The following is a 17,440-nucleotide window of genomic DNA, read 5'->3' as shown; positions in this document are numbered from 1 at the left end:
GTGCCTCCTTCGATGGAAGGTTATTCGGGGGTCTGTTCCACACCGTCGCCGCGACGCATCGCAGTGAACAAGATGACGAGAAAAAGCACACTATTTTACCGATCGCTCTCGGTCTCTTCTGTCTCTTCGGGCTACTTGCGCAATTTTATGGTCTCTATGCCACTGGAGAACGAACGTACGTGCGTGCCTTTGGATGAGGTAAATGAAGCAGCAACGCACCGCGGAAAGGATTTTTTTTCTTCCCCGAACAATCACAACGGATAGCTACTGCTGGTGCTTCTGCTGCAGTTTTGCGTTTGTTGTTTTGGTAATAAAAATCAGCCAATCGCCCGTTTCGGCAGCATCTGCGTGTGGATGACGATGGTGATGTGGTTGGTGGCGGTGACGGTGCACGGACAGCGGAACAGAGGGTGGGTGTGTTTTGCAGTAATCACACACAACTTTCCCGTAATAAGGCTGACCACCGTGAGCTTCTAGGCACACCGAAACTGCGTCGATCGAAACGATGATGACGAACCGCACTACCAGAACACGGACACACAATGTTTTTTTTTTGCTTTCTTGCGTTTGTGCGTTACTCTGCACTGCTGCTGCTGCTGCTACTCTTCTTGTCGATTCGATTCCACACTCCACCAATGGATGTCCAAACACAAAGTTCCGATACTGCACTGCAATCTGTCGCACTTCTGACCCACTCGTCGGTACGGTTCACAGTTCTGTTCGGCGTTAGTGGTCTTGCAAATTAATTACTTTTGTCCCAGAGTAAAAATGCACAAATCTACGCGGAGTACAAATACGACGACGACGACGACGACGAAATCAAAACGAATATGGCCGATAATGAGCAATACGGTAAAGTCGAGCTTTCGTGCTCGATTCGACCTCAGTCTAGCAGTGTGACGTTTCCGAGGTTTCGAGCAGATTTGCTCAATTTGACTGCTATTGCACAGTGGACGATTGGGAAAAATAGCTCAAATGGAATAAAAAACTTTAATTCATTCTTTTCGCTTAAAATCTACTGCTTTTAGCGTATTATTATGTTATTCAATTGTTCTTCAGGGCTAAACTGTTTAGTTTTTACGTAAACAAGCAGTTTTTCAAACTAAGAGAGATGTATTAAAATATTAAATTCCATGATTTTTTGTTTAAATAAAATGCATATAAATCTTTTCTAAAATTTCTCCAAATTTTTAAGATGATAATTATGCTAAAAGTTATTTGTCTTTTGTCATACATCAATTTTAATTTTTTTGTCGAGTTGAGACACTGAATGTTTTCTTCTGTGCTCATTCAGAAAAATCTCTGGCCGAGATAACGACGTTCTCTTGCGCAGTGTGATATTAAATGATTCCAAATGTAACTCATTTCCACCGTTTTCTTCCATACAACATTTTCGATAGCTATATTTTTTACATGCATCGCTCGGCTATGCGTTCTTTTACTCTCGTCTGTAGGATGGAATTGTAATTTAGAGCACGTCGGGTAGGGATTTTTGGCGCTGCTAGTAGATCACCACGTAATGCAGTTTGCAGATGCACAGTAGATGAGAAATCCCGCAATTGAAACAAAACGGAACCGCCCGTTAGGACATTCCTACGCACCTCGAAAGGGCGCTACCGCCGCCGTTCGCCTTTGACGGTCTTCCGTTTTTCTTTCTTTTCCTCGCGCAGCTGTCGCTGCTTTTCCCGATCCTGTTTATCCTTTTCCTTTTTCAGTTGGCTTTCTAGTTTGGCCTGCTCGCGTTTCTCCCGCGCGAGCGCTTGCACATCGGCAAAGTTAGTATTTTTCACTAACTTGGGGTCGGAACTGGTTGCCCCACCGCCTTCTTCGTCCTCTTCGTCTGGTTCACTTTCAGAGAGCTACAAGCAAGGTAAGTTTCGTTAGTACATTGCCTTGAATCTTTGCTCGGTTATACCTACTACTACCTGGCTGTATTGCGACAGAATCTGTTCCTTGATTCGTCGTTCCTCCTCGGTGTATTCGCGTTCCACTTTTGTAGCTAGCTTTTGTCCTTCCAGCAGTTTCGCTAGCTGAACCTCGACGTCCAGCTTTGGCTTAGAAGCTTCCGCGTCCTGGCTGTGGCAATTTTTCCACTTGTCGAGTATCTCTTTGATGAAGTGTTCCAGATCCGTTTCCTATCGCGTAGACACCACATTGGGCCAGCACACCAGCCGATGGGACATGGGACAGAAATAGCCGATGGTTGTTAGTTCGTTTGCTAATTTTATACCTCATCATCATCACCACACCACACCAATCGAACATGCATACGATTGGATTGGCAGGCCCGCGGTTTTCCCGTGTCCCCGTTCATTCTCTTGACGGCATGCAAAACGTACAATAATTGCGCTCAGGATGCCCTCCAAAGCTTCCACTTTTTCCTCGTTGTTTTCATCGCCCTCCAGGATACCGGTAATGTAGGATCCGAATACGCTCACGTCCGCCTTCGAAGCACGCAGCTTGGAGCTGAGCCAACTGTTGAACTCGGCCACCGCAGCCATCACGGTTGTAAGAGTGGGCAGAATAGCTTCGGTGCGTTGAATTTGATGAATTGTCTTAATTTGTCCCAAACGATTACAAATGTGAAAACTTTTTCAGAATTTCTCACCCCGAATCACACACACATTCTTTTTGTTGACATCGATGACAGTACGGGGGCTGTGTACAACTCGTTGTTCGGTGCTTGAATGTTTGTTTGCAGTGGAATGTGATACGGATCGTTGACATACAGTATTGGAACGTAGGGTATACTCGTTTTGTTGTGGTATTTGATGGAATACGCTACAGGGTGGCTGCAATTTAAATTGAAATATTAATTAAATGTATCATAATTATTTATTTCAATTATATTATATTATATGTATTATTAATTATTTCAATACAAGTGGATTTGTAATTCCAGTCTGGTTTAAAAATGATTTATGACACATTTTTATAACCATTATAAGGTTGTTACAAAAATATCAAGAATTATAGTGCATTTCAATAAAATTGCAATAAGATGCTGATTGCAAGTATCTTCACCCGCTTATGCCATAATAAACGAGCGTCTTTGCTGTATAGTGGGTTATTTATGAAAAACCAGAATACGAAAGGAAATGAAACGTTACAAATTATTACGAGAAATTAAATCTTATTCTTCTGCTTGCTTCTGCACTGAAACTTTAACAGAAAATCAATATAAATTTATAAACTTCTTTGATTTATTACTTAATTTTTCATTTGCTAAAATCAATGCCAATTTTTAATATCAGCATAACCAAATTAATAACGACGCATGATGCGTTTCATTTTATGCTCGTTTTAGGCTGTCCAACCGTTGAGGGTTAGCGAACGCAGCTTTGCTTGAATAAGGGTGAAACGCACCACCAAAGCCGAGGTTCGGGGTGGTTCGGGTTCGGGCTCGGGCATAAGCTTTCTCTTTTGCGCTCGTTAGCGTGACTGGGGGAGGGTGATCCGACAGCTTCGGCGATTCGGCCGGTCGGCCGAACCGAACGCGAGGGCCCGTCTGGCGATAGGGCAACCCCCGTAGACAGCACAACAAGCGCGCTTGTACGCCAGTTTTATTTTCTTTTGCGTGACGGCCGGCGAACGTACGAGCGCTGCTGGTGCAAACGCAACCGACTCAGTTTTCCAAAGCTCGCTCGGGCTGCCAGTTTACGTAAAAATTCCGCCGGATTCAAATCGCTATTGATGGTGTGTATTGCAGCCACCAGGTACGGTACTGTAGTTTCCGCGATACCAATAGCGAATTGAAAAGCAGCAGAGTGATCCAGTGAATTGTGGTGAATTGTGAGTGGAAATTGAAAAATTAGCGAAACGAAAAAGTGCAGTGCATATGTGGTGGAAAGGTGAAGAATATAATCGCACGCACGCACGGAAATCTATTCAGCCGAGCCGAGTTTGCCGTTTTGAATTTCGTGCCGTGCCGGTTGGTGTCGCAACAGCGCGCGAGAGATAATACGCGCGCGTGTGTTCCAGAATCGTGCTAATCGCGTGGGCCGTGAAGCCAAGAGCCCGTGTGTGTGTGTATGAGTTTATGTATGTATGTTTAGTTGCTGTGGCATCTTCTTCAACATTCCATAACGTAGTAACGTTTGTTTGCGTGCGAGTCACTGACCACGTTTATAGCCTTCTACCCTCACGCCAGGCGCAAAAGCCACAGCGACAGCATTTCGAAAGCTCTCTTGCATCGGCCTGGAAGGAGCATAAATCAAAAGGTTTGTTTCGCTTTTTTTTATTCGCTGTACGCTTCTTCCGATTCTCATCGAGAAAACGATTTTCCTTCGTTTGTTGCCTTTCCCATCTGCTTTCGTACTTAAAATGTTCTTTGTGTGATGAGATGTGCTCGGTGATGTAGGAATGAAGGAAAGCAAAACAAGACGGCAAGCAAAGGTGAATAATAATCAAAACAAACCAGCAAATCCCTTACGGCAGGCCAGCAGGCAAGAAGTGTGGGAGGGAGACGAAAACCAATCATGCAACGATTTGTGCAAATTAAAAACAAGACTGAATCGGGCTCTGGCCTGCAGAGCACCAACAGGCAGAAGAGAAAGAAAATAATGCATTGTGTGATAATTGACCCGTTCGATTGCGGTTTTATGCTTGTGTGGATGCATTTGGATTTGCTGCAGTGGTTCTACGGCTTTGATTGGGCCTGATTGGAGAAGAAATTACCGTCTGAAGATAACCTTTGGAAGTCCACCGTTGTGGTTATCGAAGAGAGAAGAGAGAGATTGGCATGAAATCGAATGAATTCATTGTGGAGTTGATTGATTTTGAATTCTTTGAACGTTCCATTCACTTACCGATCGTCTAGCTTGAGCTTGATCGTGTTGGGATACTGAGAGATCTATCACTGATCTTAAATGATCGCTCGGTCATTCGGAGGAGGCGACAATAGCGTCAATCTTCACACGGCAGGACTGGGGTTCAAATCCCATACGGAGCGTTCCCCATGGTGAGGAATGACTATCCAACTACGTGGTATCTTCAAGTCTACTGAACCAGAAATGGCAGGCATGACCTAAGAGGTCGTAAGGGCAAAGAAAAGAAGACTTCGTCTGGATGGTGATGTGAAGCATATTTAGTGATCAAAGTAAGATGGGGGAGCTATTGTAGGCATAAAGAAAGACTTATCTTTAACGATTTGCTGGACAATGGCCATGTTTCCTAACGATCATCAACCGACTTGGAGAAAGAACAGACAAAACAGTCGAGGCAGTACAATTATGGATTAGATCGTGAGGCATATCTTGGTCATTGCTTAAACAACTGCTCACTTCTGGGACTCTTAAACCGTCTTATAGCGGACAGATTCTACCCATCCAACAATGCTGTAGGACTCTACAAATGTTACAGAAATTGAGGAGAAAATTCTAGACTTCGTCGTAGCCCAAGTCTCATCCACTAGGTAACAGCATCTACCCAATTGGCGAAGAGTTTCCTGGATAAGCGGGACTTACCAAGATCATCGTCCATGTCTGAGACAAAGTCATCCAAACGATTAAGAGGCCAGAATGAGCGGCCTAACTTAGAAATTTCTTTTTGGCAGATAACACATCCTTGAATGAAGTCCTCTTGACCTCAGATGACCTCAGAAATCGAACTATAGAATTTTCTTTTGGAGACATCTCTTGGGGAAATTCTTCCAATTTTATAGCAAATACGCCAATTGATCGATAAGCCTCAGCATTATGGCATTTTAGCTAAGGTTCCAGCTAATATCTGGCATCTGAATCTTCATTTAAAAAACTGGATCTTGGTTGTAATCCTTCACAAAAATTTAATCCCTTGCGATTTCTACGTCGTTTCAATTTAAAAATCTTATTTACAACTTCAATGCATATATTTTGATTCCCTCTTTGGGAATGAAGAACTTACGCCATGCAAGATGTACATCACCAAGCTCAAGCAATTGCAATTTCTCCAGTACAAGGTGCGGCAATAGCTCAATACGCTTTTTATCCACGATCCACGAAAAACGATTGGTGAACGACTTCTGCGAATGCCAAATGTTAAACAAATGTTCAACACATGGTCGCACGCTGCGCTGCCCTGTTTCGCCACACGCTGGATCATGTGCCCTGGAATGTGCCACTGCGCCGCTACGTTACTTCCGCCTGTACCCGTTCCCTTCCCGGGTTGTCCCGGGCAAATGTGTCCCGGGAGAGGGTTTACGGCTATGGCAAATTTTCTTCACCTTTTCGGGTTGTCTGTTCGGTGCGAAAGAAAGCGAAAGAGAGGGAACACTGCATTTGGCGTGGTCTCTGAATGCGGAAACGGCCAACCGTACCAAAGTCAATCCCGAAACCGATCTTTGTCTGTGGCCCCGAAAATCAAACCGGGGGAGGGTGAAAAAAGGAAAGCCCAACCGAAAAAAAAAAACAGCACAGAAGCACGAAGAGCACCGGCACAGAAGAGAACCAAAGAAGCGCACGGAACTGGGCCACCGAATCGAAACGAAAAGGAAAAGAAAGTAATTCTCTCCGCGCGCACCATCCGGACGGCGTTTTCATACTGGCGTTTTTTTTTGGAAATACACATATTTTGTACATATTTGCGCCACCGGTTCGTCTTATGGGGCGCAGCCATTTTTATGCACTTTACGCATCGTATTTGGTTTTGGGATGCCATAAAAATGTTATAGTTTCGCTCGCGTACAAATGCGTGCTGCTTGCGGTTTTGGTCTGTCTTTTTTATCGTTTTCTGTTTTGTTTTCTGTGCCGATATCGATCGGAACGTGTGATATACACGGCACCGGCTAGCGGCTTAAATTCGATGGCAATGAAAATGGCCGTCGTAAATGGCGCTTATCAGAAATTTCCATCTTTCCGGGAAATTGGTTCAGTGAAAGACACTCGCCTCCATCCTTTCGCCATCGGTCAGAGTCACTTTCTATGCTGCGCGTGTGTGTGTTTTCGCAGTTTCCTCATCAGTTTGGAAATCTTCTATGATAAACGTTGCCAGCCAGCGTTGTGCGTGGTGTTTCGTTCCACTGGATGCTGCTGTTGGTGGTAAAGGATTGGAGGATATGTCATACCGATAATTTTTTTTGAAGAACATTTGGCAGTTAGCAACGAGGGCAAGGGGGTGGTCTGGTGTTACTGGCGACAACGGCGTCGGTCTTCATATGGCAGGACCGGAGCTCAAATCCGATCTGCACCCGTTCCCCCGTAGTGAGGAAAGACTATCCAACTACGTGGTAATTAAATCCACTAAGCCAAAAATGGCAGGCATGACCTTAAGAGGTCGTTAGGCCAAGAAGAGAGAGAAAGAGAGAGAGAGAGAGAGGGAGAGAAACAAGGGCATGCTAGCTATCAGCGACCTCAGCGATAAGCTAACTTCTCGCATCAAAGATCCATTCAAAATTTATTAAGTTCTATTTTACAACAGTTGTGACCGAAGCGGCCAAATAACTGGTTTTGAGAATTTTTATTTGAAGATTTGAGGATCAGTATAGAGTTCTATCCCTGAGGAAAAAAATCTTAAAGTACTGTTTAACCATTGCTTATAGCCTATTCGGCTGGTATAAGATGCTTTCTCTTCTAGAAAATAAATAAATACATCAAAATGGGTCAGATAATCTCAAAAGTCTTGAACGATCGTAAAAATTATTAGATCTTGATAGGAAAACCCGAGAGCTTAGTGATATTATTCATTAGTAGTTTAGTCCCAGGGTTTACAGTTTTCGTCGATACAGCGAAGAAGATTCTGGACTAGCTGGGTATTTTTGTATGGTGTCCTTAGTCGGGGCCTTCCATTTTAAGTAGAACTGCTCGCTGAGGAGGAGCATTCTGGGGAGGAGCATTCTGAAGAGAAGGAGCCCATAAAGAGAAGCTACTGGGGCTGACGAAAAATATCGTTAATAGAAGAGGCTTAAGACTCCCCTAGTGTAACGACCAACAGTATTCCTCGGAATGTCTGAATCGGAGGAGCTTTTCCAACTAATGTCCGGCCATGACGGAGGATCAATTGATCGCCGAGTGTGTCCAAACATTGGAGGCGTCAGCCCACTTAACTAGAAGACTCCTTTGATTTCTTTGAAATACTTCTTAAGCGTAGGGGATCGAGCAAAACTAAACAAAATGAGTCTTCCTCAAATTATATTATTATAATACAAAAGTCATAAAAGTAATTTAATCATAAAACCTTGCGAGTAAGCCCCGGGCACAGTAGTTGACAATATGACGAATCTGTTAAGATGAAACTCCAGGTAATTTACTGACCACTGGCATTGACAGTTAGCGATATCAACACTGGCTTACAAAACATAGCATCTGTTTGTTTGGACATCTTGGGACCTGTCTTCCCAACCTGTATGCTTCTTCTCGAAAACATTATCGATCAAACTTGGTGTTCTTAAAGTATCAGATTATGTTAAAGATAGCTCCTCATCACAGAAATGCATCACTTAGTCATAAAGCGTCCCATCGTTCGATGTTGCTACGGAGGATATGTTACCAACCTATACCCTCAGGAACCGAACTCTCCAAACACGTTTAACCATTAACGCTACTTGGTTTCGGATGTAAAAGTCCCCCTCCTCCGTCCAACAATTTCAAGGACAGCAAGAATCGGTCCAGTCAACACGTCATGCTGCCACTTTAAACAACACACACACTCGGTAATAGTTTCTTCCGGATGGATTTATACGCAGTGACCGCAATTCCGCCGACGGACACGACTCTGCGGCTTATCTTACTGCAACTACAAGCTTCTACGGCAAGCGAGTTCTTAGCACGCGACCCTAAACACACTCACTCGCACACTCTCACGAGCTCTATAGGCCACGTTTCCGGGGGTATGTTTTGGTGGCGTAACATCACCATTCCGACCATCGGTCATCTAATCGTGCCGTGCTATCGTGTGCCTCCTGTCCCGCTTGTGCTTTTGGTTTATGGTTCCGAAAGGCGAGTCCGATAGCAAAAAGAAGCCCCACGTAGAAGCGTGATGGATTTTTATTTTAAAGGCATTGGGTGTGCCCAGCACCCTAGCGCATTGGTGCTGATTATGGTTGGCCAACTTTTGTTTAACACAATAAAAGCGGACCGGAACAAGCATTCAAAACAGAGCGAAGAACGGGCCAAAATCCAACCCAAACTTCCAACGATAACGGCGCTGCCCGCGCTTGCACTCGGTCGGAGGAAAAGTTTAAGAGCGCCAAGATAAAGCCGAGTGCCGCGAGTACGCGCGAAACTAAGCGTTGTTTTAAGGGAAAGCAGCAGCAGAGGAAAAACCAAACCGTCGTAACCCAAATGTCCGGATCGTTTTGGCCCACAAAGAGATAGAGGGCGAAAAACAAAAAATAAATACACCAGTTTTTTTGTTGCTGCTGCTACTGTGCTCTTTGAATGCATTTCTTCTGGTGCGTACTGTCCCTGGGTACGCGCGTTGGAAGCTAGCTAGTACCGGGAAAAGCAAAGGAAACATCACCACACAAGAAAGCTGATGAGCGAAATTTTCCAACTATTTCTTCGTTGCCGGATCGGGGTGAGTTAGTGGCATTAGGGGGAAGATTCATCTATGTTGCGCCATTTTGGGGGGAAGTGAGTTGCTGGGAGGTAAAATACGGCTGCCCCAAGATGAGAGCTAGCAAAGAGGTATAATAGCTAGAGGCCGTTTTTTTTGTTTTGTTTTGCTTCACCCGACCCGGTCATAAGAAATGGTGTTTATCTTCCTTTCTTTCGCCACCAGCTTCATTCTTCCCACTCTGGCGGGAGTGATCACAACCGGGTGGAAATCGAGTGGAAAACTCGTGACGGTACCTGACCATAGGCCCTTTTGTTGGCGTCGGTGGATGGAAACGTTTGTGGGAGCACCTCACATGGTGTGGAGGTTTCCTTTAGTTGGTAGAATTTTTGTTTAGAAGAGGTCATTTTTGAGTACAATTCATTTTGATTGATAGATATATTTAAAAAATGTTATTATATATCTAAGTTTCATTAGTTGTATATCTTCTTGAAATTTTTGTTTAAATAAATCGGCACGAGAATTGGATTTTTTTTAACGAAATATTAGATTTCTCTGGATTATGGTAGAGCTCAGGAACATTAAGTGCTTGTGGAAGTACATATTTGCCCTCAGTGTTCAAATGTATTTAATTTTTTTTGTTTCCAATACGTCCAATGTCTTTAATAATCATTTTTCTTCCTTGGCACTACAACAGCGAAGATATCAGCCTGCCATTTCTGGCTTTCTGTGGCTTGATTTTACCCGTAGCAAGGTATCCAGCCCTCGTCCTTTCGGGGGAGGCGGTCCGGATGGGATTTGAGCCTCGGTCCTGCCGTGTGAAGACTAACGTCGCCGTCGTCTCAGCCTCCTAATGCTGCACCTACTCAATTCTGGGCCGTATTCTTATACATTTTTGTTAAATTCTTCTCAAAACTTTGAAATCCCAATTTAATCTATTCAGTTACTAAAAGCTTTATTATAGAATACAGAGATCGTAAAAAAAAACTTAAATATCAATAATATCTCAAAAGCCCGTCTACACCATAAAGGAGATGTATAAAAACTAAAAGTTTGATTGCTATGTATGTTCTGCCCAGGACTATAGCCATTAGTTTGGCAATTCTACTGACCATTCAGAAAGAACTTCAAGTCTCTGAAGTTCAATTATTCTGATGATTGGATCTTCATGACAAATTGTAACGCTTTGTATAACGAACTATGATAAAAAATTAGTGGCCTATTTGGTATCTGTACATCAAATTGAGCGATAGTTTAAGTGTTCAAATTTAGTATTACTTCGAATTGTTTTTAATTTTTTTGGATTTAATTCTGCTGTCTTGACACTACAATCTCGAAAAATCTCGGCCTGCCAATTCTTACTTCTGTTGGCAAATGTTTTGGCAACGATCTAATGAAATTTAGACTGTTTCGATTGTTATATAGAAAAGCTCTTCATAATTTTTAAACATTCCGTCCGTTGTGATTTGGTTAAGTTTCAATTTTGTTATCTATCGAGTCCTTCGATGTGGATATATCTTCTTGCTGGTGGTCGTCAATACTTCTTGATACTTGCTTTTACCACTGTTTTTCTTGCTGTTCTATTCATTTACTCTTTTCCTGGGAAGCTCTGTTTATCTTTTTTCTTGCATTTTAACTAATTATTTATTTTATATTGTAATATTACGGCTGAATGCTGTATTTAAGCTTTGATTTTTTTATTTAGTTTAAAATTCCTTTTTTTGTAGAATTTTTTTCGAAAATTAATACAAAATTAGCGGATACAGCAAAGAGCCACAATCACATTAAGTTTTTTATTGATGGCAGACCAATTCGAAAATTACATACATGCCAAAAATGTATGTAATAAATTGAATTTCTCTAATTATCTTAAACATATATCCACCCCAAAACACTTTTCAATCCGTTAAGAAACTAGTGTGCAATCCACACCCACCGCTACGATTTGCACTGATTTCCTCAACTTTCGGTGATTTGCTCAATCGTATTTCTTTTTTCTCGCCTTTCTTCCTAACCAGCCGAGCCAAGCGAGAGCAAGATAAGACTGCGTTGATTAAGCTGCAACTTCGCTGCGCCGTTAAAGAAAGGCCGGAACAACATCGACGTAAGCGAAAAGTGTCCGCGGTGCTCACGGCCGACAGCGATGCGCTGCGCATGGATGCAACCCGAAGCGCATAAAACACGTGCCTAGAGCGATAGGCTGGCGTTGTAATACCTTCGGTCGGTTGGTAAAAAAGTAATGCAAATGGATAGTGAAAACCATTAAGGCAAGGAAAGGTGTTCGAGCCAACCCGCAAGACAAAGCAAACCGGCACCGGAAAAGTTCCCGCGGAAAGGCGGTGAAAATCGGTGCAAAAGTACGCCCCGCTAGTGATCCGCTGATTACGGATGCGGATGATGGTGAGCCGGATGGTAAGATGAAGCCAAGAAACCTGGCCCGAAAGTGTACAGCGGATCTTGACCGGGCAGCGTGCATCATCTTATCAGCGCACATCGGCACATCGGGAAAAGTGATGATTAAATAACGCGCCGCGTCAGACAAAAATTATTAGTGTGAGTGGTCAAAAAAAAAAGTGATCGAAACAGGCCAACAGCTGGTGCTATTAAGCCGTTGGGTTTTTTTTGCTAACTGAGGCCTGCAAATATCTTCCATACTACCACGGAAGCTGTGGACGAGATGATGTCGCTTTCCTTCGATTGATATTCGTGCTACCTTTGCCACGATTGTCGCGACTGTCAGCAATTGTCTAAGGGGGTAGAAGTGTCCCTCCGTAAGTGTTTCGCCTCGTTAATCCTAGAGAGCTAGCCAGAGTGCAGAATCGCGAAGAATCGCATCCATTAAATTTCCGTTTCGCTTCCTCTTGGGTTGAGTAAGTGCTTTCGAGAGCGAGCCGTGGTCAGTGGCGTTGTAGAAGAGCTTAAACGAAGAACAGTAAGCGTTCGGCCGGAAAACGACCGGGTCTTTAATACAGTTAGCAAAAGTGTAGTTCAAGTGCTCAAGCTGCAATTAAGAGAGTGAAGGAAAGTGCATCTCCGGTATTGAGTGTTTCCCGCTTCACTTTGCCAAATTTGCCTTTTGCTAGAGTCACGATCGTGCTATAAGCAACTTCAAAAGTTAACGGAATTTGGCAAAAGAATATCACAAATTTGGCAAAAAAGTTCATGTGAGTGTCGTGAAAAAAAAAACGAGTGTCGAAACACAAAATCCGTGCTGGGTTTGTGTGTTTTGTATCAGTGCTTTTGGCCACGCAAACAGGGCAAACAGGGTATTGCCTGGTTTTTGCCACCGTAGTGCGTAGTGGTGCCCGCTTCATTGCTACCGGCAGGACGCAAAATCCGTTCAAGGTGTCGCTCAACGGGAAAATGCGGGTCACGTCGGAATCGAATTCCGGCCCGCCCAGCCGTACGCCATCCATCATGGACAGCCCGACGCTGGTGCGCGTCGAGCGGGCCCGTTTGCGCCAGGAAGCGGACAGCAACGGGACCGGACCGCGACCGGGTAGCGGCCAACGCGAGGACAGTCTCGAGCGCTGTCTGCTCGATCCGAAGGTGAGTGTTTGTGCGATAGGAGGATGGCTGAAGATGTGTGGCCGACGGTGGCCCAAGGTGTTCTTCTCCAATTTAAGCGAGAAGGATTTACTTGTCATGGCAAAACGTTCACACGCAATGGTGATGGTTGTTGCTGTTGATGCTCTTTATGGTGAGAAGACCTGGGCCACGTGCCATGTGGATTGGGGTTGCCTTAAGATGGCCACGAGCCTGTCTTTCTCTCTCTGGAATTGGGGTTTCACCTTGGGGCCTGGTAGACGAAATGTTGTGCAATGGGTTGGGCTTGTGGAAGGTGTGTGACTGTGTTTTATGCACAAGGATATCTTTTCATACGGAGCTCGTACGACGTTTTCTCGTGTGCTGCAGAGAAATAAACTTATTTGAATGACGGCGTGTGAGAATATCGTATTTAATCGAGCGATTATTTGCTATCCTTTTCGGTCACATTGGTTTGATAAGCCCTATTTATTTATTAAATAATAAGCCCTGGTATATTTTAGTGGGATTTTTTCATATTTTTGTTTGATTTACTCTCCACTGCCCAGACGAGACATCAAATTATTACCGGGTCCTCAAATCGACTAATGTGAACTATAAGGGTTTTTTATTGGGAAGATCATTTGACAGTTTATAAGGCCTTACTTTTGAAAATTGCAATGGTCAATTTACCTAGTATTTGATCAGAGATTCTCTTCAAATTTCAGTGGAGAGTTATATCGTCCAAGAATAGTACTACTGAGAAGACTCCTCGCAGTTTGGAGAATAAATTCCGTGGTTCTGGTCTGTCATTCGATTTCACACCCAAGAACTCGCTTACATAAACTTCGTAAATCCTGCGACTTTAAGGCTGGGATCTTTACCGATACAAGATAAAGATATTTATCCAGGTGCTCAAGCCCTAACGACCTGTGTTCGTTGATAACCTTTTAGAGCAGTTGAGATCGGACTGCTCAAATATCCCCTCCAAACTCATGGGCAGTGATGAGGCCCCCATTTTTGGATGAACGAGTAAGGGAATAAGTGATGATTTGAGTTTGGGACAAGGCCAACCAGCACGAGATCCTTCAAGTGACTATGAATTCCAGCAGTGCTATGAGTAGATACGACGATAGCTGACCACAAAGATTTAACTACAATATTTTCAGGACTATTTTCATTTGGGTGTTGTTCAGTCACAGATCTATGTCAAATAGCTACAAACTATGGAAACTCTCAAATCCAACATTATACAAGCCATTAACGTGTTGTAGGATCATTTATAAGTCAATGTCATCGAAAGTTGGGCCTCTCGGAAGCATACAGTATCGTTGATTTAACTTGAAAGACAAAAAATATTTATTCTTCTGTTCGGCTAGCCGGAAATAGTATGACAACACTAGTCTAGAATAGCACAAGCTTCCTGGCATGGAATGTCTTAATTAAATATTGAACGAAATACTTACCAAGCAATATATCGTAAATTTTCACTCCGTTTCAATAGGCAGCACAGGAAGTGGCATTTTTTTTTTTTTGATTAATTTAATCACCGTCCGCTGATTAAACGCTCGACCCAAAACGCGTCCCCATTAAAGATGGAATGCGTTGTATACTACTGGGAATAAATGTATACAGTTTTTGTTTGTTTGTTAATTGATTTGCTGACAACAACCACCCATTCGATGCGCTAAGAATGTTTCCGGCAAACCAATCGAACCGGCGACCTTCGCCGGTCGGTCAAATGGGTCAATTCCTATCGCCACGCACAGCATTATCAGCCGGCCGGAAGTCATCGCCGCGCGAACCCGCGATGCTCAACGATGCGTAGCAATGTAGAAATTTTACGAGGCGCTATTAGTAATCCACCATCCATTTGTCATCGCTCGGAGAATCAGTGGACCGGGTTTGCACCCAGTTTGGCGCACAAAAAATCAAAGATAGGGTTGGGATGTATCTCACTTACTCATTGCTACCTTGAGTATTTTTGTGATGGTTTTTTTCCTCGTCCCTTGTAATACCGAACCTGTTATCAAACCCGTGCTCCGGGAAGTGCACGCGGTACTTGGCGCGAGTCGGCATCATCGTCCCTGGCCCCCATAAAAGTGAAGTGGAGCTCGCGAATGATGCATGCTGATGACGGCGCGGCATTACACTTCACCCGCGATGAGATGAGTGTGTGAAGGTGTGAGTCAAACAAGCAAAAACGAGCGAAACCAACAGCCAGACAAAAAATTGTGATTTCCGCTGCTGGTGCGACCTTTAGTTGCGTTGCGCGGGACAGGAAATGGATATGAGAGGGTGTTGAGACGCAGCGAAAAACAAAAAAAAGTTGAATTGCCTTCCACGAAATGAAATGATACTACCCAGCTCGGTGATGCCATTTTGTTGGCGTTTAATGGCAGGGCAGGGTCATCGTGCAATTACTGTGTTGCTGTTTTTTGTTTGGGATGGTGTAATTATTAAGATAACAATTGCGAAAAAAAAAACAAAATGGTGATACAGCTTGTACCACGTGTTGAAGGTGTTTGGAAGCGTAATCTGTTGGCGGAAGGAACTGGAAAGAAGAGCATTTTGTTTTATTGTTTCTATGAACCATTTCATTGATTTATTGATTAGCTATCGTGCCTGATTTTCTTGTCCAAAGGGGGGGAACGACCTACCGGAGATGGTTTGATTTAATGGTTTATTAGACTCGTGCAGGCTACGTAACTGGGCTTTGAACTGGGGCGAGGAGTTGGAGCCGATAACATCCAACCTCCACCTCATGAGGTGTGTTCGGAGGAGATAAACGATTGCCTTGGAATTGCCTATTGAGACGAAGGAATTAGATAAAGAAAATCCCAACTCCATCGTACTCTGTTTCATGTATATTAGATACAGATGCGAAATTTGTTGATTTGAAGCAGCTTTTGACCAAGTGAGTTGCACTCCTGAGGAAGAAAAATTGGACTTTTAGACTATTGTGGCACTATAACTGGTGAGGAAGCCCGAGATTTCTTGATATGGTTGCTTTATCCCTCACTTTGGTGTGGTCACTTTGGTGTGGATGCAGTAGCTACGTCGGTCTCCCCACGGCAGGTCCTGAGATCGAATTCCGTCCGGATCGCCCCCTCGTGTTTTACCTTAAAGCCTCCTTACTTTATCCTTCTTTGACTCAGATCCCGAGTATTCTGCAAAAACGAATCGATTGGATGGTGTCCCTTGGGTAATCTCTCGGAATGAGTTAGACCCATCCGATGGTGGACGTGTTGTTGATCGAAAAAAGCCTCCCAGCTGACCTCCATATTGCAGGACCTTACTCAATCATTCTGTAGCCGAGACGGAGTAGCAATTGATCTTCAAGGTTCAAGTAAAAGTGATCATTCGGCCATGACTAAGGTCCCAGCTAAAAAGCCATGGGCCGCATGTATCGGAATGGCTATATTTTAATAAATAAAGCTTCTGTCATGTGAAGTTGGCGAAGCAGTGAGTTGGCGACGCTAGCAGAAAAAAAATCATATTTTAAATATAACGGCTTGACGCCATATTGAAAAAATTCTGTTGTAGGCAACGCATATTCATACTCTTACGATGTCTTATTTACTGTTGAATTCTTTACTAAACTTTTGGTTGCTATTAAATAACATCAGCTTTTAACATTTTCACTGCCTCGTGCTGCAGCTTAAGGTTAAGATGTGTTGTTCACCGTTAAACTTCTGTTGGATGTTCTGTTAAACAGTTTCTGTTCGATTGTAGCACCACACAGAACTAGCAACCACAACAAACAAGCAAAAACCTTTACGAAAGGTGAACAAACGCTGGCTCGTGGCCTCCGGACGATAGGCAATCATCACGTTCCACGATTGCTGCCGCCACTCCACAGCGTGGTCCGCAAATATTTGGCGTGATTGCGCACGCCACTTGTGCCTGCCTGCCTACCACCCGGGATGGGCAACAATTGCCACGCCGCGAAGAGACACCACCGACGGGATGGACAACCGTTGTTGCGCATGGGTTTTGCACATGTGTGCATTTCGGTTTCGCCTCGGTTCCGCGGGCTCCGGCACTGAACCGGTACCACCGCCCGGTGAAAGGGAATGAGTAATCTTGGGCAACTTCAAGTGTCAACTTAAACTTGCTAATTGCTGCCGACGAAGCAAAGACCGGTCGAGCCCTAGACCGTCCGCCCGGCCGATCGGTGGTCTGATCTCCTGCCGCGATCTCTTGCCATCCGTCCGTGAGGACGACGGATCGCGAAAGTGGAAAAAGTGTTTGCACAAAAAAAAAACAATGCACACACTTACGCACGGGGTGCCTTGGGGTTTGGACTTTCGAGTTGGAAAGCGAAACAAAGCAAAAGTAAAATGAACGTCCAAGATGCGTTGTAAAAAACAAATGGTTCCCCAGCTACTACATCAAACCGCATGTAGCGATCGAGGTAATTAATTGGTTAATGTTTTGATTT

At 43.9% G+C, this 17,440-nt stretch overlaps 3 protein-coding genes across 6 annotated transcripts in view; 1 reads left to right on the top strand and 2 right to left on the bottom strand.

The window, feature by feature from the left end:
* Nucleotides 1-826, bottom strand: part of LOC118511597 (neurogenic protein mastermind) — a 107,980-nt gene extending 107,154 nt beyond the window's left edge. The window contains exon 1 of the mRNA XM_036054865.1: nt 751-826. The gene's annotated coding sequence lies outside the window, so the exon portion shown is untranslated. The remainder of the gene's footprint in view (nt 1-750) is intronic.
* Nucleotides 827-1,371: 545 nt separating this feature from the next.
* Nucleotides 1,372-2,704, bottom strand: LOC118511596 (coiled-coil domain-containing protein 43). Of its 2 annotated transcripts, none has more exons than XM_036054859.1 (3): nt 2,340-2,704; nt 1,920-2,135; nt 1,372-1,859 (listed from the first exon to the last, which is right to left on the bottom strand). In XM_036054859.1, the coding sequence occupies exons 1-3, from the start codon at nt 2,499-2,501 to the stop codon at nt 1,614-1,616; spliced, it is 624 nt and encodes a 207-aa protein (XP_035910752.1). In that variant the 5' UTR covers nt 2,502-2,704; the 3' UTR covers nt 1,372-1,613. The 2 variants fall into 2 exon arrangements, with proteins under 2 accessions (XP_035910752.1, XP_035910753.1); XM_036054860.1 differs by having other exon boundaries at nt 1,926-2,135; nt 2,340-2,684.
* An 812-nt stretch (nt 2,705-3,516) lies between these two features.
* The window catches only part of LOC118511592 (probable serine/threonine-protein kinase clkA), a 105,593-nt gene continuing 91,669 nt past the window's right edge, over nt 3,517-17,440 (top strand). Inside the window, exons 1-2 of one of the 3 annotated variants that reach the window (XM_036054853.1) lie at nt 3,517-4,041; nt 11,490-13,020. In XM_036054853.1, coding sequence (XP_035910746.1) covers nt 12,835-13,020 — 186 coding nt within the window. In that variant the 5' untranslated portion in view covers nt 3,517-4,041; nt 11,490-12,834. Of the gene's footprint in view, nt 4,221-11,489; nt 13,021-17,440 lie in introns of those variants that run through there. The other 2 variants (XM_036054852.1, XM_036054854.1) reach the window with 2 other exon arrangements.

Source organism: Anopheles stephensi, chromosome 3 (assembly GCF_013141755.1).
Source record: "Anopheles stephensi strain Indian chromosome 3, UCI_ANSTEP_V1.0, whole genome shotgun sequence".
In the NCBI taxonomy this organism is placed as follows: Eukaryota; Metazoa; Arthropoda; class Insecta; order Diptera; family Culicidae; genus Anopheles; species Anopheles stephensi.
Note: the sequence above shows the minus strand (reverse complement) of the source record. Positions and strands in the feature narration are given on the sequence as shown.